The sequence below is a fragment of the Caloenas nicobarica genome, chromosome 8 (genome assembly GCF_036013445.1).
Source record: "Caloenas nicobarica isolate bCalNic1 chromosome 8, bCalNic1.hap1, whole genome shotgun sequence".
Classification (NCBI taxonomy): Eukaryota; Metazoa; Chordata; class Aves; order Columbiformes; family Columbidae; genus Caloenas; species Caloenas nicobarica.
In genome coordinates this window covers 19,171,377-19,194,720 of record NC_088252.1, presented here as the reverse complement: position 1 = coordinate 19,194,720, position 23,344 = coordinate 19,171,377, and the positions used below count along the sequence as shown (strand labels likewise).

The 23,344-nt window shown below is 40.3% G+C and overlaps 3 protein-coding genes across 3 annotated transcripts; 1 reads left to right on the top strand and 2 right to left on the bottom strand.

The window, feature by feature from the left end:
• Positions 1–163: 163 nt before the first annotated feature.
• On the bottom strand, positions 164–5,371 carry NDUFB5 (NADH:ubiquinone oxidoreductase subunit B5). The gene is made up of 6 exons (XM_065640569.1): positions 5,245–5,371; positions 4,333–4,421; positions 3,488–3,554; positions 2,928–2,989; positions 1,776–1,882; positions 164–935 (listed from the first exon to the last, which is right to left on the bottom strand). The coding sequence occupies exons 1-6, from the start codon at positions 5,369–5,371 to the stop codon at positions 815–817; spliced, it is 573 nt and encodes a 190-aa protein (XP_065496641.1). The 3' UTR covers positions 164–814.
• MRPL47 (mitochondrial ribosomal protein L47) lies at positions 5,361–15,135 on the top strand. Its single transcript, XM_065640568.1, has 7 exons — positions 5,361–5,611; positions 6,185–6,330; positions 6,901–6,961; positions 7,753–7,849; positions 9,275–9,405; positions 10,811–10,906; positions 11,354–15,135. Exons 1-7 carry the CDS (start codon positions 5,361–5,363, stop codon positions 11,472–11,474), a joined length of 903 nt encoding a protein of 300 aa, XP_065496640.1. The 3' UTR covers positions 11,475–15,135.
• Positions 12,678–22,914, bottom strand: ACTL6A (actin like 6A). Its single transcript, XM_065640567.1, has 14 exons — positions 22,798–22,914; positions 21,814–21,890; positions 21,445–21,619; positions 20,973–21,073; positions 19,521–19,618; positions 18,768–18,862; positions 18,429–18,535; positions 18,254–18,343; positions 18,008–18,069; positions 17,573–17,687; positions 17,141–17,221; positions 15,771–15,866; positions 14,591–14,677; positions 12,678–13,979 (listed from the first exon to the last, which is right to left on the bottom strand). Exons 1-14 carry the CDS (start codon positions 22,820–22,822, stop codon positions 13,899–13,901), a joined length of 1,290 nt encoding a protein of 429 aa, XP_065496639.1. The 5' UTR covers positions 22,823–22,914; the 3' UTR covers positions 12,678–13,898.
• Positions 22,915–23,344: the final 430 nt, after the last annotated feature.

Below are 23,344 nucleotides of genomic sequence, written 5' to 3'. Positions count from 1 at the left end.
CATTTCTGAAAGATGCACAGAAGTCAGTCATCTTTGGTTGGATTTTTTTTGGGGGGGGTGGTTTGGTTTGTTTGTTTTATAGAGCCTCCTTAAGAAGTCTTTTATGGACACAGACTGTGTAGGAGGTGAGACTGCAGAAAATAAGAGAGTAAACAAGCATAAATTACACATACACAAGAGGAAAATAGTTTAAAACTGGTGACAAAAAATTTCAGCAGCAGCAGCATTGCAGACACTATGACAGATGAAGGGTATTAAATCTAAAGAGAGAAACTTTTGAGATAATGCAGAGAACATGATGGCAGATGTTGAACAATATGCAAGATGAGTTTGACTACAAGTAATGAGAAAGTATTTGTCTAAGTGGTAGATATAATCCTAATATTCCAAAGATTTGAAGGCATTTTTCTTACTTAGTTCATCTTCCACAAATTATCTGACACATGGCATTGTGAAAGAAAACAGCCTTACGGTTTTTTGTACCTTTCATTTAAAACTTTAAATACTAGAAATCATATGATGAAGACTAGCATTACCTACTTATTTCATATATATTAGGTCACAAAGCCCATTCTTGCACTGATGTTCTGAAGAAAAGGAGTAATTGTTGGCCACTGACATAAGGCATTTTCTCTGATTAAAAACTTTTAACAGCTATATGAGCTTAACTGCCACAGTTTCTTTCAAATTGTCAGAACTAACACATTGTTTACTTTTATTAATTTCCATTGGTAAACAGCAGGATGTATATTACATAGCTCAGTCACAATTTATCAGTATGCATTTAAGACCATGCGTACTGTCTTAAAATTGTTTAATTATCAGGTGTGGATTTCATAGAATTGTCAACAAGATTTTTATCAGGTGTTTCATAATGATACCAAGGTCCATCTCCCCTGTGTCTCATCAGTCTGCGTGCTTCCAACTCCATCAGCCTAAAAAAAAAAGAGCAACAGACACACGCAGCATGAAGGTTTTTCGGTTTTGATCATGCATGTAGCAATGTTTAACATCAGGGTGTTACTGACAACAGCAATGAGTTTAGCATCTACGGTTTATAGATCTACAGTTTATAAACACTACTGAAACATAGGTAGTACCAAAATATGAAGGATTCAACTAAACATCCTTCTATTTAATTTTTTTAGCAAGTCATCTCACGCAAAGAGTAATAAAACTACTTGCAGGAGTTCTGAGAGTTTCAATACAGCTTTCAACTAAAATGTACAGCAGCAAGAAAATCAGAAGTAAATGTGACAGTAGAAAGAGCTATGCTGTCTTGGTTCCAATAGCAACAGTTCATAGAACTCAGGCTTTCTTCTACCACCAGAGTTTACTCTAAGTATAGAATAAACTCAGTGCAACAATGTCGTTGCTGCCAACAAAATTTTCCAACAGCAACAAAGAACACGACTAGTCCTGTAAACTGTCGTTTACTTCATTAAGTATTAACAGAGGCCAAAAGAGCTGTCCATTTCCTGACTCGGGAAGACAAAGCTACACCTTTATAAATATGCACTGCTTTGGAGAGAGATGGTTGTTTTACAGGACAGCCCTGGGATCATTCAATTTCTGGTAACCCTGATGCCAAGAAGGCAGGGACTACAGACACTGTCGCTTCCACTTCGGCACCAGCCAGTGCAGCAAGTGCTCGGGGTCAAGTGATATGTGAATAAGCATGTTGTGTCAGGATCCAATGCAGTATGTTAAGCAAGGTAAAATAGTTAACTGCAACACGTATCTGTATTTTTAAACACTTCAACTATGTAACATACCTCATTTCAGTTTTCCTCGCTTCAACATCAAGCAAAGCCAGCTCTTTCTCATAGTCCTTTTCAGGAGGGTCAAGGAGGTAACGAGCTATCCAGCGACTTATCGGGTGCTTGAAAATATAAAAGCAGAGATTATTCATGCAATTTCCAAGTAGAAATGTCATAATAACTAAGTCATATTGCATATCACCAGTCTTGAAAACATGTCATCAACACTATGGGTGCTGCCATTCAAACCGTAATAGTAAAGTCAAAAACATGCTCAACTATTTGTAATACCAGAACCATGAAAAGCTGTATTTCTTTTGCCATCTTTAATGCCAAGATAACTCTCAGATGATTATTCTGTAGCAAAATTAAAAGATACCAGAAGACATGATTTATTTTCTGTCTGTTGAAATAAAGTTCCTTAAACTGCCACTCTAATCACAGAAATGGACTCCAAATCTTTCACTGTAATCAGTAACATTTTAAAATTTTGCTTCCACTTAGAGGTCATTTCACTAGGAAGAAAAGTCTAAATGAGTTGAAACAGTCATAATAGTATTACTGAATTCAATCACTTCCTATCAAAAACAAAAAAGTGCTTGCAGCAAGCAGCCAAGGACTAATTTTAAGAAAATACAATGAAATGAAAACAGTATAACCTTGAGTTTCTGACTATAAAAATCTTCAATTCTAGATATAAAGGCATGTGTGATGTTGGACTTTGAAACAACGCTAGCAAACAATACAAAAGAAAGTAATGTCACTTTAAACTCCAGTATCTTAAGCTGTTGTAGTTCCAGAGCTAGAAACAAAGGCAAAAACTGCATGCTAAGAATAACGAGAACAGAAGACTGTTCTTATTATTTAGGAATATTATAAAAGAATTCCTGGCATATAGGTTAAGCAGTTTACTTGCAAATGACCTGTATCTTTACGCATCTTCTTGTGTCAATGAACACATTTCCTACAGCAACACACATTTTGTAAAGCTGAAAAAAAGGCAAGTTTACCAAAATCATAATTGCGCAATTTGAGTTCTACTACACTGACACCCAATGGCAGGGATACACCCATCCTCACTATCATACTCCACATATTTTACTCCCAAAAGTATCATCAAGAGGAAGGCTGTCCATAATGTGCCACCCTTTTATATGCCATACTCACTTTGTAGTATTCCCAGTACTCTGGAACATAACCTTCGGGAATCTCTGCAAGTTCAGCTTCACCTGACAAGGAAAGGAGGGGGAAAACATTTAAATCAAGTATTCTTTTTTAAGTACGTTATATTCTGCCTTTCACATTAAGAAAAAAATCATTATTTCACATGGAGAGTAATTAATCCCTCAATCTGAGCTCTGTTCAGAAAAATTGGACTTGTAATTTTCCCAGAGACTTCTCACTGCATGTATCTAATTCCTCACTTGGATATAGAACTGTTCACTAAACCTCACTGGTGTTTGACAGATTGTCAAAATATGGAATTTTTCAGTTTTTAAAAATGTGGAAAGCTTTCAAAAAAAATCAACAACTACAGAAAAAGAAAAATACTGCCAACATCTTCTCTGTACTTATACAATACTACCATAACTGTTACGCCTATTTCATGGTCTTCCAAAGAGCAAGCCTTGTAAGATCTCTTTTTGTCTACCCAGCACGTTTAGTTGCCATTTATCCACTTAAGAATTTTGACTGTGTACTTAGCTTTGTCACAACAGAGCACTCACCAATGAAGATGTTGACATACGTTACAAATAGTACCACTGGTATTCCCGTCAGAAATATATAGAATCTCTGTATAGGGGATAAAAAGAAAAAGAAACAGTACAGGAAACTCAGAAGCCTGACAAAATTTACATGAAGTTAATCTGAAAATGATATCTTAGATTTGCATTCCTAGGTTAGATAAGGGTGTTGTATGTAAAGACAGATTGTTGCTTAAAATGAGTTAAATAACAAACCAGAATACAGAAACAGCAATGCTGTGTCTCTCCAGGGGCCTATTTAGTTCAGCTTTAAGCCTCCCGAAGAGGTCAGTCCCTGCAGCAGCAGACAGTGACGCTGTCCCCAAATGCTCTCTCAGCATCTTGTGACAACTGGCTTCAGCACTGAACTGTATGGAGGCACGAACACCAATGCAATATAATCCACAAATAGCGCCACAGCTGGCTTTGGTGACTGGACAAGACGGACAAAGGACTCCTGATCACACGAAGGGAGTTGTATCAGGTTGGCTGTTACCCGTCCTAATAGGCTTTACCCGAAACCTAGCTTTTTAAGGGTCAAACATAAACACAGATGCATAATTTAAGAACGCTACTACAGCGTTAATTTAAGTACCCATCACAATCTTTGCCATTTAGCCAATATTTTTACTTCATCTGGCGTTGATTTGACAACATATAAAAAAATTCCTCAGGAAGAGGACTAGAAGTTCTTGTTTATGTAAATAGTGCCAACCACATTTTAGAATCTGTTACGTAAACACTAGAGAAAGTTGTATTTTAGACACCGTTACACCATTTGCACTGGATGTGTTACAGTGAACGTAACAAATTTGCTTTAAACTCACCAACAAGTTCAGAAATCGAGTATCATAAAAACTTGTTGCCTTGATAATAAACATTCTCTTCCCATGGCCGCTGCTGTGTCGCACAGGAGCTGAAAATCAAACCAAAGTATTATGTGTTTTTCTCCCTTTGGCGATTGTTCCAGTATAAGGTCAACAACTCATTTGGGGGAAAAAAAAAAAAAAGCAGCATACAGCAGTGGCTGAGAAGTTACAAGCTGGTTTTCTGGAGAACATCAATGTTTCTAAAAGTTTGCCTGAACCAATTTCCTATTTTGCTAGAACGGACCCACTTTTCTTATAACTTTAGACCTTGATCTATTTCTACCTCCAAGTCCCAACAAACAAATAACTGAATGTCGTTTTATAAGACCAAGTAAATTTACAGATGAGCATATGAAGTTTGGCCTGCTGCCAATTTTGATCCATGTTTTGCCCAAGAAATGTAATTTCTCCGAGGAACGGAGACACACGTTGCAGCCCCTCGAGGGATGTCCCTGCACACTGAACGCGTTTCCCGCACCAGCTCAGCCCCGAACAGCCGCAGCAGCCGGTACCGTTCCCGCCCGGCTCCGCTCCTGCCCAGCGCCGGAGCCAAGGGAGCGGCGACCGCCCCAGCCGGGAGCCCACACCGGAGAGAGGCCCCCGCGCCCGCTGGGCCGCCCAGACGCGGCCCCGGCCTCGCACCGGCCGCGGCGGGGGAACCTGCCTGAGGCGGCGGGGGGAACCTGCCTGAGGCGGCGGGGGGAAACCTCCCTGAGGCGGCGGGGGGAAACCTCCCTGAGGCGGCGGGGGGAAACCTCCCTGAGGCGTCCTCCCGCGCCCCTCTCCTCAGGGGACACCGCTCCTCCGCTCTCCAAGGTCACCCCGCCCCTGGCACACCCGCCCCCCTCCTTCCCGCCGCCGAGGCCCTACCGACGGTGCCGGGCAGGCGGGCGGCCCCGGCGAGCCAAGGAAGACGAGCAGCACCCGCCACGCCGCTCGCGGCCCGCCGAGCTCCCCAGGCAGCCGCTGCCCGGAGCAGCAGGCTCATGGCCGCCATAGCTGGAACTGGCACGGGGGCGGAGCCAGCAACGCCCCTTGCCCGTCGCTGGGTGAAGCTAAGCGGCCACCATCTTGGAAAAGGGCAGATCCTTCACTCTCCTTCCGGCGCCTGGCATTGTGGGAGAGGCGGCGGGGTCATGGCGGCCGCCGTGGGGATGGCCGCGCTGTGCCGGCGCCTCACGGCCGCGCTGCGGCTGTCGGGAGCGCGGCCGGGCCCGACGGCTGCCGGGCTCCCCGGGTGGGCACCGGGGCGGGGGTGCTGAGGCTGGGGAAGGGCGCACTGCGGGCCGTAGCGCGGTTCCCGGAGGAAGGAGCGGCCTAGGCGGGCGCGGGGCTGTCCGCTGTCCGGGCGTCTGGCGCCTCGGCCGGGGCTTGCGGGGTGACTTGCGTTAAAAGGCACCGTGCGAACGCAGGATGAAGGATTTCCCTGCACGCGTTACAGTTTTGCAGTCGTTATGCTTCCAGCGTGGCCTTTTTGTGCTTATACCGTGCCTTTTGTGCTTATGCCGCTTTTGCCATTTAAAGCCAATGTAGGAGGTTGTATTCTTGTACAGCGTAGCTCAAACTTGTTCCTTCTTCTAATTTTCAAATTGCTATTTATCCTTGCATACAGATAAATGATATTTAGATGAGACAGGGGCAGAGGAGAAAACAGTGAGGTGACATTTTGATGAAGAGTTGAACTCACATGTGTTGCCGCTGGGCAGTAGCATCCGTCTTTGGGATCTGTGCTGTCATGAATGAAACACCCTCGTTTAGCTGAATATTATTTTTCTTCTTATATCTAGTTTTCCTGCCAATTTTTATGCAGATTGACACTGAATCCACTCCACAAGAACCTGGTGAAAGTTGAGCCCGTCCATCAGCTGAAGTTTCTGCACACTTCTCTGTCTCGGAGAGGTCTGGAGGAGTTTTTTGATGATCCAAAAAACTGGGGAGAAAAAACTGTGAAGTCTGGTGAGTTGTATTTAGTATTTCTCATAGTTATCTTTGAGCCACTTGTCCTCAGCTGAAATCTGACCGTTCTTTTGCATTATAAGAAGTATTCATAGCTACATAAAACTTCTTTTTTATATGTACATACATATACACGTGCATCTTTATGCCTGTTATTTTTTTTTTCTGTGTTTATGAAAGCAAATAGCTATTATGCAGCAAAATATTTTGCTATAAATCCTCTGCTTTGCTCTTGAGAGTATCACAGAAAAGACATTCTTTGATGAAATATATGGTACTATGGAAGAAAACTATTTCAATGTAAAGATTCATTTTGTATAATAGCTTTCCTTGTTCCCAGCCTTTTACAAACATTAATAAACAGTACATGTCATTGCGTTTTTAATGTGTTTGTATATTCAAAGCAAAGCTGAATATCCACAAAGACAGCTTTCCAAGAGGCAGTATTTTTTTTTTAAAGTCATCCCTGTTCTGTTGAGTCAGCTGAGCTTGCAAATAGAAGCACTTTTATTTTTTTAGGATAACTTTGTTCTATTAAATTAATATTTTAAAGGTTTGTTTTTTTTTCAGGGGATGCGTGGAATATAAAGCAGCTAAGGGCCAAGAGTAGTGAAGACCTGCACAAACTTTGGTAAGTAAGTTTTAGTCCAGTAGCATCTTTTCTTTCAAAGCATGTCTGCACGTTTTCTTAAAATGTGGCTAGTGAAGTGATTAGCCACTAGCTTAGTCTGCCATGCAGCTCTGTGTGCTGAAGCTGCTTTGGGCTTGGAGCAGTTCCCATAGTGCTCAAAACAGGAAAGCTGTGCTGCAGGGGCTGTGTCATGGACGTGTCCAGTACAGAGGGTTCAGGTTTGGTACGAAGACGCTGAGTTTGAGCCCTCTGGGGGTCGTTGAACTGCAGCACAGAGTTGGTTGTGAGCAGGCTTGGGTGGAACCAACCGCTAAATGAGATGAGGTTGCTCAGGCCTGCGACCATTCCGATTCTGAGAATCTCCGAGGCTGGAGATGGCATCACCACTCTAGGCAACCTGTGCCACGGCTAAAGTAGCACTTCACTGTTACTATGAATAGTTCTTTCCTTGTTGTGTTGTCTTTCTGTTGTGCACCTGTAAGAAGAGTCTGGCTCTTTGTCAGGTATTGGAAGACTACTTAGTGGAAACCTCATCCCTCCTTAGCCGCCTCTATCCTAGGTTGAGTAAATCTGTCTCCCTCAGCCTTGCCTTGTATGTCCTGCACATAGCCCAGCAGAGGTGGGCAGGGGAGGGCTCTTCTCAGGATCTTTTTGCTTCTTTATGTGAAGCTAGGAGGTATAGGATATGGGATTATAGGTTGGACAAGTGTGTTCTATCCAGCAGGGCAGTAAGTGAATAATTGCTAAAGCATCTAGAAATTGCTTTTGAAGTACTATGCTTTCTGCTCTAGGTATGTCCTACTGAAGGAAAAAAACATGCTTTTAACTTTAGAGCAAGAATCAAAACGACAGCTCAAGCCTATGCCAAGTCCAGAGAGATTAGAAAAGGTAACTTTTTCATACTAGCTAAAAATATAATTCCAAGTAAAATTGCTGAGTGAAAGGTGAAGTGTTTGTAAGCTTGTTAAAACTATTTAAAACTACTTCCCTGATTTTTGTATAAGCACACTGTTCTCAAGCAATGTAGTAGGAAAGGCCTCTCCACTTTTTATATAATGTTAAGGAATATTTTGCCATCTTCATGCCCAGAAACTTGCTGGCAGGACTTCAACATTATCTATATTCTTACCCTTCATAAACTTTTTTTAGCTACTTAACTGTTGCCAGCTTCTTGTCTCCGATGTTGTCTTCTCCAAACTTGTGCCCTTTGTTTCTTTGCTGTCCTCACTTTTGTCATCCCCTCCTTTTGCATTTTTATGATTCTGCCATTAATTTATTAAAGTCTTTCTTCAGTATCTTTACCATTGAAAATTTAATTTGCTTATAATTTGACTGCCATCTCTATGCTTCTGTCTCACAGATGGAAATCTGCACCTTCACTGGCCAGTTAAATAATACAGCTGTTTGACATGATTCTCAGATATCCCCCTATTTATCCAAATAAATCTGGGAAAAGTCTGACCTTTACATTGTTCATCTGAATTTCTTTGTTTGGTTAATCATTTAACTGTTATTTGTCATCACATACAACTGCATTATGATCTCTTTTTGTGTCAGACATGGATTTATTTGGTCTACTCTTGTAATTTCATCACTGTACTTATAAATTAAGGAAGATCCAATGTAAAATTCTCTGGATCTCCTAGTGTACATTGTTCTAATTTATCGTAATACCGTTTCTCAACTGTGTTTTGTGACTTCCATTCTGAACAGTATTTTCTGCTTAGTCTCACCTACACATCCATATTCAGCAACTACAAATCACAGCAGAACTTCTGTTGGGATGGAACTTGTTAAGTAAGTGGCCCCAACACTTCAAAAGTAAAATTTTACTAATTGCCTGTTTGGTTTTGGCTGAAGCCCAAGAAAAGTAGAAGTCAAGCACCAGTTAAATACTGTGATTGCACCAAGGCAGAATACAGCAATCTGCTTATTAAAATCAGCTGCTTCCCAGAGCATTTAACATGCTGCCATGTGTAATGTGTGTTATGGTAATATTATGAGACAGACCTGACTACAAACCTTCATCTGGCTTTATGTGTTAGCCACATAGTTCTTAATGAATATTCACTGTCAGTTATTTCATCTCTTATACTTGTAACTTGGCTTTTTGTAGGCGCCTGTTCTTTACTGTTGTAGTACACAGGGCCACTTCACTCAGTCTGCAACTGTGAGATTACTCATGATGGAATTCCTAGTGTGTTTTACCTTTGTTTTTCCTTTAAATTTTGTCTGAGACATGCATTTGAGATTTTTTTAAGTCATCAGCATGGGGGTTTTTTGGCGCATCCTGAAACTATTTCCTGTTTCCAGGTAGAAAAATCGATGAAAAATATAGACTTGGTTGTCAAAGAAAGAGAAATTGCTTTGAGGCTTTTACAAACGGGCCATGAAAAACCAGTACCTGGCGAGTGGAGACATGACTTCTTAGGACGCACCTACTGGTATGGAAAAGAAAATGTTTGTTTCATATGCGTGAATTTTTCTTGTGTTATCTCTCTTTACCAGAAAATCCTTATCTAATCAAGAAAGGATGCATATAGTGTATAGAAAAAAACCAGTGTTCAGGTGCTTCTTGAGTCTTGGGGTTTTTTATGTGGTTATAATTGTTACTAAGTAATTCAGTAGCAAGGTCAACCGGTAATTATAACACAATTAGTTCCATGTGACTATTATGATTTCTGTACTAGGAGGATGTCTGTTACTACAGCTATTCTGTAACACATGAACAAACTAGGGAGTACTGTTCAAGTTGAACCATCTGGACTTCCCCAGGTATAATGCAAAATCCACATATTGGTGGACAACCACCCAAAATATTGCAACAGACCACATATACATTTGCTGCAATTCCATACTCGTCTTGGCAGATATTTAACTTAGTTAGAAGCTTCTACTTTTAGAATTATTTATTGTCCAGATACTTTCAATAATACGTAATTTTGGGTGATGACGCTGCTGTTTCATTAACCAGTATTTTACCCACATCACACTGGCATCTGAAGCACTAATTACAGTATTCAGCTCTGCAGTAACAGTGTAGATAACAGAAGATCACACATCATAATGATGATGCATTTTTCAGCTGTTGTGCATTTTTTTACCCATTATAAATCAGCAGAGTACTAAATGCAGTAACCACTAGATTTACATCTCTAAGGATAAGGCTTCTGTAAATCTCTTTCTGCTTGAAACAGCCCACAAAGAGGGGTTTGCCCATATATTTGCAAGTCAAATGCCCATTTAAAGCAGGAGGAAACATCAGACAACACAAAACTGTCTTTGAACACATGCAGAAACTCTGCAATACACATCATAGTAGCTCTGACACAGTCTGGATGTGCTGGACTCCGTAGGTGAGTCTACACACAAGCCATCTGTGCGGCCCATATGCAAGAGAAACTCCAAACAGAAATAATAGTCTCTTTTTAGAGGGAGAGACTTATGTTCAGGCAGACTTGCACTTGACATTACACTCCAACATAGGCATTTAAAACAAAATTGCAGTAGAACAAGACTCCCTTCACAGAGTTTATCATATCAGCTTTAGAAAGTTTTCTTATGAAGGAGTAACTTTAATTTGTAGATGCAAAGAATCTCTATACTGGGCCCCCTATTCAAACATGCAGGTTTTAAAACAAGACCACTTCCTACACAAAGGTGCTGAGCTACATACAAGATGGAGTTACAAACCAAGCCAGTGGTAGAGCTGAAAGTAAATAACCACATTCAAATTCTGCAATCTAGTGGTCAGAGCATGTGATCACTGTACTGTAACCAAATGTAACTGGTAGAATCCAAAAAATGAAGACAAAAAGTATACATTCTGTAGTCATATTTCTCTAACAGGTACACTTACAAGGAATGGCCAATACCATGGTACTTGAACAAAAAACACAAAAAGAGGAGATTCTATTACTTACGTCATGTGAATCACTTCATCAGGTAAAAATATTTTTTTTGACATTGAAAATTATTTTCTGATCTGTTCCTCCATCCTCTTTATTCCACTTTGCAAGGAAAAATAGTAGTAATCTTGTGTTGTGGTGGGGTTTGTTTGTTTGTTTTTAAAGCTGGTAGACTGAAAATAAGGCTTTTTAAGATTACCACTTTTTTCTGTTTCTTTTTGTTCTTCTCATCTCAGTTAAAGGACTTAGTTGCCTTGTAAAAGTCATTTTACATGCAGAGTACTAAGATCCTCCCAGAGGCTGAATTTCTGTGGAATTCAAAAGCAGAAGGAAAAAAACCAGTTTGCTTTGCAGGCATTTTTGCTTCTTGAAAGCAAATTAATACTTAAGTTGTTCATCATTGGGAGCCTCTGTTTGATTAGGGGACTCATTAAGGATGTTACAAGCTATTTAGAAATTAACCACACTTAATTATTTATTTCAGACTCAGACTTGAAAAATTTTTACGTAGAAAAGCAAGAAAGCAAAACCTAGAGAGGACAAGGCGGAAGGTCTTGGAAAGGAAGTTCCCTCACCTTGCTGCAAAATCCCAGAGCCAGCAGTAACATGCTGGAAGAGAACTGCAAGCAATTGGTCGAGTATCTTTGTGACTGAAACATGAAACGAGTTCTGAAAGCACCAAACAACTCAACTGAGCAGTCCTGAGGCTCCATCTTTTTTTATTTTTTAATCCCATATTTGACCTAAATTAAAATTCTGATCTGGAATTGAAAAGCAGCTTTAGTGCATAACTCAACTTAACCTTAACAGTTGTTTCTAGAAACATTTGAAAAAGTGACCTATTACCCAGCTATGATAAACGTGAGATATACATCAGTGAAAAGCAGCAACTGACTGCCACACGAATGTATAAAATGTAGGGATAATAGTTACCTGATTTAGTTTAACAAATATGTATTAAAACCAGATAAACAAGATCCTCTGGAACTCACATAGTGGCCTTTATTCCCTGATCAACTGAGTACTGATACGTCACTCACGTTATGTGTGCCTTCTACATAAAAGCATGGGAAAATAGGCTCTTCCATCTGCTGTGAGGGACTTTTTCCCTGGTTTAAGTCAGGTTATTAGAAATATTAAATATTCAGCATGTGAACTTTTAACAATACAGTCTTTATACCTAGATTTCCAGATATCCATCACAAATTCAAACATTTGTGCAATGCAGTTTTGCAGCATGCAGAATGGTTGTAGGAAGACTGGTAATAGTCTGTGAAACTGAAGTAGAAAGGTACTGCTCCTACTCCCAGTTGATGGTAAACACCTGCATCATGAAAGCTTTTAACCTTCCAATGAGATTGTGTAGAAGTTTAGAATAAACTCAAAAATACTACTTTTTTAGGAAGCAAATGTGGCATGCAATATAATGTGATAAACGGGAAACTCCAAAGGAACTAAAACTGTAGGAGATAAACATACCAACCTCTATCATCTTGACCTTCACTTACTCCTCTGCATCACACAAAATACCCACTTCTCAAACAGAAACTCAACAGTGGTGAGAAAACCCCAGAAAGTGTTTTGCTCTCTATATGGTGCTAGAACATTCACAGATATTACCACTGTACTATAATTCTTCTAAGATAAACAGAAGATAACTTTGATTACACGTATGAAACCTTGTAGCTGACTTAAGTTTGCCTCATTTCGTGAGAGAAATGCGGTTTGTCAATAGCTTTGAACATGCAGAGCAAGCAATTTTGTCTCAAGAGCAACTAATGGTTATCATGATCAGACAAAAAGCAGGCTGTTTTGATAAATTACTTTATTGTTGACAGGTAATGTGAAACTGTTTTCAGCTAGAGGCCTCATCATTATTTACCCACAAGATCCTTTTAGGATACCAAAAATGTAGCAGTACTGTTTACTTTTTATTTTTTTTTTTTCTAATCGGTTAAATGCTATTTGGTTTTCCACATCTTTCAAGATAAGGAGCAAAACTTCATTGTGTTCCAATACAGCACACGAGACAGTTGTAAATTAAAGTAAGCTTAACAGCAACACAGAGCTGCATCTTGACAGCCAGTTCCAGCTGAAAAATAAATCATCCTACATCTTCTGACCCTGAGTGCGCACTCCCGGTGCAAAATGCAGGCACTTACCGACCCTGCCGAGTCAGCTGAGAGAGCTAAACCAGCCATAACCAAGCAGTGACTGTTCCTTGAGTTACAGCTCCCTGTAAGATGGCCCAGCCACATCCCGAGGTCTTCTAATGACTATTCTCATCTTGGAGAGACAATTCTTTGCCTTAACTTTCCTGGCTCCAACAAGTTTTCCTTCTCACCTACATCACAAAGGCATTATATACATTCTTAGGTGGAAAGCACTGATTGTTTACCGAAATAAAATTGCTCCATAATGGAAAATTAGCAAACCAGTGCTTAATATAACATTCACTACATGGAATGTAATACTTTGATGAGAGAGTAAACTGAGTCACCTATAGTAGATTACTAAATACAAACATTCAATTTTTAAAACAGAAAAGTAACTTTCTCTGCAAGTACTCACAAATTTGCTCAAATATAAAAGACCAAATTTTATTTTTTTTAAGAAAGAAATAAGAGCAGTTTAAGGCTAAAGTACCAGCAAGGAAGACTAATATGTAAAAGTAGACAAGAGATTTTAAGTAAGTTTGCACGGGCATTTGCAAGGTTATGCCTCTATCTATTAGCTAACCTGTAAAGCTGTTCCCAGGAAAAGACACTAGAGAAAATAGACATTTATACAAAATTATAAAATGCTTGTTACATGAATTATTGCTTTACAAGGGATGTAAACATCCTTTTTCTATGATAGTACCAATTAGGTCTCTTAAAATTTCTAAGGTTTGTTAAAATGGAACTTGAATTATGCAAAAAAATCCAATATAAACTTTCTACAAAAAAGAGTCCATCCCATTCCTGAGTATGCTAAAGCTATTAAACAGAAGGAGCACTGAGCAGGCAGCAGTTTTCACAGTAGGAGGCTTAAGGACATTTTCTTTCTACACACTGTTTCCCTCCTTCTTCATATTCTTGTTTAGAAATCCACATCTGTTGAAAAGTACCCTAAAAAAACCCAAAAAACAATAAAACACAAAACACACAATAGAAAACAAATGAGAAAACAAATGAAGGTTAAGAAAAACATGATTAGCTTTTCCTAGGGGGGAAAGCAAGCAAGTCTTTACATTAAATGAGGTAAGAGGACTTGACCTGCTTATCTACCTTTTCATTTGAGTTTTATATTGCTGGTGATTAAACTTCAGACAGAAGTTGCAGTATCGAAAGCTGATTTCAGTCTCCCTTTCCCTTACTGCTGAACTAATCCTCACAAACCATTTCAGTACTCAGTAACTTGTAGAATTAAACTCAGTAATATGATGCAGAAACAGATTTGCCACTTTCATGGTGTACTATATACATGTTATTTCTAGACATTGCATTTCAAGCCTATTCATGGTGCTTATTCATGGGAGAATACGGAAAGTTATTTTTTGATTGGAAATGCTCTTGTTCTCTAGTTTTTTTTAAACAGATTCCCTTCACTTTACTACAAGGATAGACAAGATCATGATTGCTACGGTGGCACACACTCTGCAATGCACACTTAGGCAGAATTACATTTTTGGGTGACAGGGCTGCTTAGCATAGCAATATAGTAACACAATTTTACTAACCAAAGAAGCCAAAATGGAACCACCAATCCATGAGCTGAACCTCCGCTCCACTGTTGTGTTGTTTGCTATCAACTTCAGGCGCATGCTCTGAATAGAAAAGGAGGAAAAATGAAAGAACAATCAGACAAATTGTAGGCTAGTGACCTTTAGGGACAAGAGAAGGACAGCATGAGGAACTTGGTGTATATACCAACATGCAGGTGAAAAAGGTCAATTTTATTGAACTTGCAATGATGCTCATCTGCCCTGTACTTAGAATTCAAGAACAGCCACAGTGGAACAGAACACGTGTGGCTTTTATCTTGTTTCCCAACACGGAACAGCAGCAAATGCTTAAGGCCAGAAATAGGGCAGGTAGAAAGCACTAATACTCATAGTATATATTGCCATCTCTTAACAGTGTGCTACTTAAAACGTGCACTGGGACCAAAATGTTTCATGTTGCTGAACTTTACTAACCTTGTCCTTTCTGGACCTATTCACTCCTTTTGCTTTCAAAAGATCTTGCAGCAATAAAATATTTGAATTTAATTGGGTTCCTCCTCAGCTGTGTCAAGCAAGTAACTACCCTTCTCAGTTTCTCCTAGCAATTATTTCAGAGTTGATACAACTTTTTTTCCTGAGTAAGAATATTCAAGAAATATCATAAGCTATATGTGATCTCAAGAACACAGGTGTAAGGTATTAATACTTTCTTTGACATCAGGTGATTTAAAAAAATATATAAATATGTTAAATCACCACGTTTTATTTATGAGTAGATTGAGTTGTCTGTAGAATCTAGGAAGAACAATTCCCATGACAAAGTGACAAGACCTCAGACAGAATGACTGAATATGCCTCAGGTTAGTCAGCAACACTTCAGAAGAGAGGCCATCAAGGAAAATAGCAACTGCTACTTAGGGACAATTACAGAACTTAGAATCACAATCTGAAAGCAGGAATGGAAAAGTAAAATATTCAGAAAGCTCTTATAATATCTGGTGGAATTAGTTTCGCATAAGAACTTTCCAAGACTTCTTTCTTTAGAGAAGAAGGAGATTTTTTTTTACTCCACAGAAATCTCTTCGGCTGCTGGGTTCCTAACAAAGTCAAAGTTATGATACACACTTGTGTATTTATCTGGCAGAAATGCAAAATAAGAAGTAACTCAATGAAGTAATTTAAAGAGTTGTTTTACCGGTGGAGTTTTCTGAGACAGCTCCCTGTTCAATCTGTCTGTGAAACTCTGTATTAGAGTGTTTCCTCCTGCTACGATCACACTGCCATAGAGGCCCTAAAAAAAGAATAAGCAGCCTACAATATTAACTCTGAAATCATTCTGAAAACAACTGTTTCACAGAATAGAGAGGATGGCACACAAGTACATATAATCAACAGTAATAATACTGTTGGCATCATGTGATGTATTACTTCTCCCAACCGAATTAATTTTTTAATCACTTGAAAAATATTTCAAGACAGCTTAATGTTAAACAAGCAAGCCAGAAGCTATGTGATAAATTATTTTAAATGATTTCACAAAATATTTTCTGCTATGGAGAACCCTACACCTACAGATATCTCCTGTATCCAAACTGTTGGTTTCCTTACAGCTGGATGTCCCAGCCACAAAGAAAAACCCCACAGCACTGCAACAGTTTTCCATCTCAGTAACGCTGCAGTTGGTGAACACAAATCATGGCCTGGCCTACTCAGCCAGCCTGACATGCCAGTTAAGAGGAAAAATTTTTGCAACAATCCCCATGCAGTCCATATCAGACTTGTATATCTTTTTTGAACTGGCACCTGAGAAAGTCAGAACATAGCTTTAAACAGACACTTTTCCTTTAAAATGTCTTTTCTTCCTTCTACCCTCTACAAAAGTTCCATATGATTGCTTATCTAGAAAGTGTATCTGCCATGCCCAAAAATCCGAAGATAAGACTCAAAATTATGAACATAAAATCACAGAATCACACACAATGTCAGGGATTGGAAAGGACCTCGAAAGATCATCTAGTCCAATCCCGCTGCCAGAGCAGGAACACCCAGATGAGGTTACACAGGAAGGCGTCCAGGCGGGTTTTGAATGTCTCCAGAGAAGACGACTCCACAACCTCCCTGGGCAGCCTGTTCCAGTGCTCCATCATGCTCACCGTGAAGAAGTTTCTTCTCAAATTTAAGTGGAACCTCCTGTGTTCCAGCTTATAACCATTGCCCCTTGTCTTATCACTGGTTGTCACCGAGAAGAGCCTGGCTCCATCCTTATCTGAAGCCAATTCAATGAACGTTATGCAGTGCCAGCCACAAAATCTGGACATTAGCTATTTAAAGATAGGTACAAACACTGAGTAAAAGTAAAAAATCCTGATTTAGCATTTTGTATAACAAAACAGTAGTTGTACCTATTTCCATATACAAATATGTAACACATAGAGAATTGTACTAATGTGTTTATCATTATCCTAGGAAATCCACATTTCTTCATCAAATGTTCCAGTTCCAAAACATTATATAAGCACAAAAATATCTGTGCCTTAAAATAATACATGTCTGACTAACACTTACCGGCCTGATGTCTATATCACACATTCCAACGCTTGTTGTGACAACGTGGCTCACACCCAACATCGTGTTACCAGATAAACCCTAGAATTAAAATTAGTAATCTACAGATCATCACTTCAAAAGAGCAAGGCGTATAGAAGCCCTGAATGAGCTGAATTTACAAATATTACTAGAGAGGGAGCTAAACATTTTTTATCGAAGAAAAAAAAAAATCCCCTTCTCCCATTCAGCTTATCACCACCCATTCTGAACTACATTTCATCCTTTGCTTGTCCAACCTTAATACAACACAGGCATATTGTACCCCCAAGAGAACCACACAGTGTAAATATACACATATAAATCATGAAATTAAAAACATCATGCCATAGGAAGTCGTGATAATCTAGTAATTTAAAGCCTTCCAATTACTACATATCATAGTTGTTTTACCTTTACATTTGAAGGGTCAAACAATCCCTCAGGAATTTTTAGACGCTCAGCACCAAAGTCACAGTTATAGCCATTGGGGAACTCGTAATGAACTGTCGGCATCTGTGCTGCTACCCTGGAGCATCAGTCAGAAAGTGACATGGTAAAGTGCAATGTAAACACGATGGTATCTGAGTAGCATTATACACCAAGGTTTCAACAAGAATATTGTGATTGATATGACTTACACTTTCGGTAATACTTACTATGGTCTCATGCATCTTGGAATATTACATAAAAAATTATCACCTGGATGCACGCTGTGTTTCTACTTTCAGAAATAAACTTTTTTTATCTAAAAACTTCTGTAATAAAACCAGCCAACAGCAAGGAACAGGCTAAGCACCCCATGCACAACTGATAATTAATTTTACAAGAAGGAAAACAGTGACGTACTGTTCGTCATAGGTTGAATCTGATACTTGGAGGACAGAAGCTTGGAAGTCCTGGATGACACACTATGGAGGTAAAGACAATATGGTTATAAGAATTTCAGTCTTCAATGTAATAGAATTTATAGAATGGATAATGACTTTTTGAAGATTTTCTAGTTCTTCAAGAGGAAAACCTGATATACTTGCACATAAAACTTCTTTATGGGACACATGGGGAGTGTGAGAGTGGCAGAAATGACTGACTTACATTACACATGTAGTTGTGCCAAGACCGAGTGACCTGGGGTAACTTCTCTTTTCTCTTCCAATTTGCTGGTGATCCCTCACGAACTGCCTCCTGAGATTGCAGGAGAAATGATCATCAGTTAGCCATTTAAGTGTCTCCCCAAGCAAACACTTACTAAATAAAGTTACTTTCCCACCTTTGAAGCAATCATATATGGAGGAATTATCTCTATATTCATTTCCTGAAACAATTCCCGGCACTGCATAGTAATAAAGTCTCCTGCAAGTGGTGACTTTACAATACCTAGAAGACAAAAAGAGAACCAATACACAAAAGAACCCCACCAACCTGGAAAGCACTGAAATCACAAATAAACTCTCCCAACAAACTATGTCAGTGAACATCATTAAGTTTTTCTTTTTTTTTTTCCCGCATATTTAAGGGGACACACAGATTTCACAACAAAACTGTAAAAGCAGAAAGCAAGCTAACTCAACCTTGATACTACAATGTGGTTACCCATAGAGATTTTTACCTTGCTGAAGTACATATCCATCATGCACTGGAATAGCAGTGGTGTGTGTTGCTCCACTATCCAAAATGAGACCTGTAGATCTCCCATTAGCAAAACTTGCCAAAATTATTAAGGAAAACATTGTAATTTTCACTTTAGAAAAAAATGTTGCCAAATATTTAGAGCATAACTAGGAACGAGGACCTCAATGTGTTATTCCTTTTCCAGAGCATATCTTCTTCCTGTGAAGTGCACAACCTCATAGAAAAAATAGCATTTAACTTTTGTCTGTGAACTAACTTGAGCTTTGGATGTACAAAGGTGAGACTTCAAGCCAATACTCTACATACATACAATTCATTTTGACTCTGAAGCTGAAAACATGTTATTAGTTCAAAATAATTACGAATATTCATCTTAAGGCTATAGGAACTTAAAACTCTAATTACTGTATTTAGTAGTCTGGACAACACCATTTCAGGTCTGTAATATTCTTCCCCATGGTAGACAATGGGGAAAAAAGAAAAAAAGTCAGACATTGCCTCCAAGGAAAACAGTCAGACTGGGAGAACTTCAAAATCGAGCTCTAAAGCTCTAAAGTTCAGAAACAGAATTTGTTTACTTCCTCCTTAGATGTTTATGGAAAAACTAATTTGAACAAAGAACAGTTAGACATGCTGTTACACTAGGAATTGCATAGAACAAGTTTACTGTTATTTGCTAGAGAAGAAAACAACAACAACAACAAAAGTGGTGAAGCATTCCAAAGGATACGCTGTTAAAACAGCGGTTTTACACAAGAAAAAAGCAGGGATGTTGTAGTGTTCAAACATCAATTCAGTCAGTTTTTCACGCTTTGCTCTAGTATTCCACTAGAAGAAAAAAAGAAATCAAACCACAAACAAGTGACCAAAAGGAAGATGTGTTTATCTTGAGGATCATTAGAGCACACTAAAAGAATGCTAACATAATAAAGAACTAATTAGATTTACTATAGCCAAGGTTTCAAATTATATCAAAATTCTATAGAGACAGATTTCTAGTAATTTACTTCTTTAGAACATTTTTTAAGTTCAAATTCTTCTACAATAATGCTTATCTATCACACAGAATTAAAGAAGTATCAACTTAAAAATACAGAAAGCCTTCTGAAACTCAAGGGCAAAAGTGATATAAACTTTTACTGTTACAACAGAGATTTCTTGACACTTCTACAGCTCTTCCAGTATCTGTCTCTCAAAGAACTGTCTAAAACAAGCAACATGCCCATTTTTTAAGGGGAAAGATACATGAAATAACTTGCCCAGTTGAAAGAAAAATAAATCCAGATTTTCCTGTTTCCAAGGTATCTTCCTACAGTTCTACTGTACTTGCGATTAAGCCAGGATATATATCAAATATTCTACACATTACTGAAAACATGTTTTTTCCAAGCCAATACATTAAAGTAAGATTAGTTCTGTAAGGAGAATGTTAATGGGAACCTCTCTTCAGACACCCACTGAGCCATCAAACATGAAATAACCATTGCCAATTCATCCATACTCTGCAAGCTACAATTCAACACAAGGGAATAATGAAAAATAAAATCCTTTCCATAAGATTTTATTAAAGAAAAGCATATTTTTTGTATGGCATGTCTACCTTTTGTATTCTGACTCTAAGATTTGCTCTTCAAATGCTGAGCGTTAGTAAATGACAGAAACCTTGTCCACGTATTTTCCCAGAAATTTGTGTTCACCCACTTCACTTACATTACAGGCCATTTACGCAAATTAAGACAGAAAAACTAAAACTTCTCCATTATAAATATCATTCTCTGTCATGTAATATTAGTTGTAAGAATGAATGAAGTGACAGATTTTTCAATGGCATTTTGTTAACTGTAACTTAATACATAAGACATCCAAACATCTTTTCACTTTTATTCTAGGCAGTGAGATTTTTTTAAAAATTTTGACTTATTTTCAATAAGTGAAAAACAATAGCACAGTTTCTAATACAAGTCATGCACACTATTTAAAATTGTTTTCTTTTTTAGACATTTTTCTTAAACAGATTACTTTCCAGAGCCTGGCAAAGTATTTTAAAGTTGTTCTTTTTGTAGCTAAGTTTTAACACTCATAACATACCAGCCAATCTCAGACTTGTTCAAGACTAATGTGTGGAGAGTCAGTAAGAAGATACAGTTAAGACTTTTCAAAATGCAACACTGCTTTTACTCACTGGTGCTTCAGACATAAGGACAGGATGCAAACTTGCTTCAGATTTAATATGCATCTTGTAAGTGTGATCCAAAATTGCCTGGAAACTATCCCAGTCTTCAACTGTAACAACAGTGAAGTGAGCTGATTAGTTACTTCAAGCTTTTTTCCATTACATAAATACATACAGGTTTTCCAATGCTTTTTTTGTGTAGAGCTCTTTAGCCAAATGCCATCCTCAGCAGACACATATCTCCTTTAATAGCTTTGCACAAATCTCTTCTCTATAAGCATCATGATCATAACATTTCAAGAATTATGCTGAAAGTCCACCAACGCTGTAAAGCAACTATACTTTATGCAATATATAAATCAGGTATCCCTACTTATGGCTTCCGTTGCCATACATAGCATGTGTTTACATGAAAACCACGACTTTTTGTAGCCTAGCAATACAATTTTAAAAACAGGTAGAAAAAGACAGAGCACCATACTCATTCCATTTTTTAAAGGTGAAATGGCCTCCATATTTTCCCTTGGAACTCTCAGGGCATTGGTGTCTATATAGTAAGTTGGGCCCCCTTGTTTGCCTTTATCACCATCTATCTCCATCAGAGTGCTGCCATTGTCCCGTTCTAGCACCACACCAATGGCCGTTGGAAAATCAACCTGTAAGGCAAAAGGTGAGCAATATATGAGAATTATTAATGTTTTGGGTGGTTTTTTGCTCATAAATTCAGAGCTTTCCTTACACAATACAGTCAGAACAAAAAACCCAGTATATTCTGAAAACTTGGAACTAAGAAACAAGATTGAAGACGTAAATTCACATTGCATTTCCATTGAGTTGCACAGATTCTCACCTTTGGACAGTCCTCTCCTGCATAGCCTGCTCTCACTGTATACGAGCCAATGTCAAAAACAAGAGCCCCAACTTCATCTGAAAAGATTGTTAAGAAAAAAATAGTGAATGATTATTACACTCTGCTATAACCCTGACCTTTCCCTGCCCCCTGTCTGGTTCGCTTGCAAAAGAAGATAAGCAAGTCGAGGCATCTTTTCCAAGACAAGGAGAAACTTCTCTATTCAGAACTCCAGTTACCGGAGCTATTACAAGACTGTAGATGGGCTTTAAACGCAATTTGCAATACTTTTCCTTTAGCATAAGCAAAAGCGGAATTCTAAGAGAAGCCGGACAACACAGCCGCATCGAAATACATGACAAGACAAAGCTTCCAAAGAGTGCTATCTAACAGCCGCGCAAACCCAGGAAAGCCCAGCGCTCCCCGGGTGATCGGGATTAGCAATCCGGGTCTGAAAGCAGCGGCTGTGGCGGTGAGGGCTGTCGCACCGGGGAGCGCCCGATCCCCGCCGAGGGGCTCTGCCCGCCCTCAGGAGAAACAAAGTTTGAAACAAAACACCAGGGCTCCCGTCCTCACGGAAGGGTGCGCAGAAACAGCGCTCCGGGAGGAAACGACGTCTCAGCTCCCAAAGCGTGGGGTCTTCTCGGCCCACCCGGCACCCCGAGCCGCGCTAATTCTCTCCGGGGGAAGCATCTCAGCGAAAGGGCGCCGGGAGGGGCAGAAACAAGGCCTGCAACCGCCTCCTCTTCCTCACGCACGCTGCCGCGCCGCGTCTAAGAAGCGGCGGGCGCAGGAGGGCCCGGGCCCCGCGGCGGGGCTGTGAGGGAGCCGGGCCGCGGCCCCGCGCGGGGCCTGAGGGAGCGGCGCGGCGGCGGGAAGCGCCCGGGGGAGGCTCGCACGCGCCGCCTCACGGGACGGCGCCGAGCTCAACGGTCGCGGGGCGGGGGAAGGGAGGACGGGCAAGCCAGGCGGCACCGGACTCACCTCCGCCGTACACGCCGCCGCTCATGGCTGCCCCTGGGCCCGCAAAAGCGCTGCCCGGCCCTGGTGTCCGCCGGCTGCTTTCCTCGGCGATCTGGCAACAATAGCGCCTTCGCTCCCCTCTCCGCCGGCCGCTCAGCCTAACATACAGGCCGCCGCCTTCCCGCCAATAGCGGCGCTCCGCCGAACCGCCGCTCGGGCACAAGGGCCAATCGCGGCCGGCGGAAGGTGGGGCTATGCCGTGGACAGCCAATCCTAAGGCAGGAAGCGGAGGACGGGCGGGTAAGAACGCAGGCAAGTGCTCAAGTGTAGGTGCAGCGCACGAGAGCGGCGGTGAGGCGGGAGGTGCGGGCTGGGGGCAGGTGAGGTGGGGAGGGCTGAGGGGAAGGTCGCTGGGTTCAGCGGAATGGGGGGGGGGGGTACCTTGGGGGTCCTGAGGGTTCGTGGGGTGGCCTTGCTACTGCATGAAGGGACACTGAGGAGCGGGGTGAGTGGAGGGCTCTGGGGAGAGGGGCCGGCTGGGGTTGGGCCTTCCCCGGGTCCTTCCCCT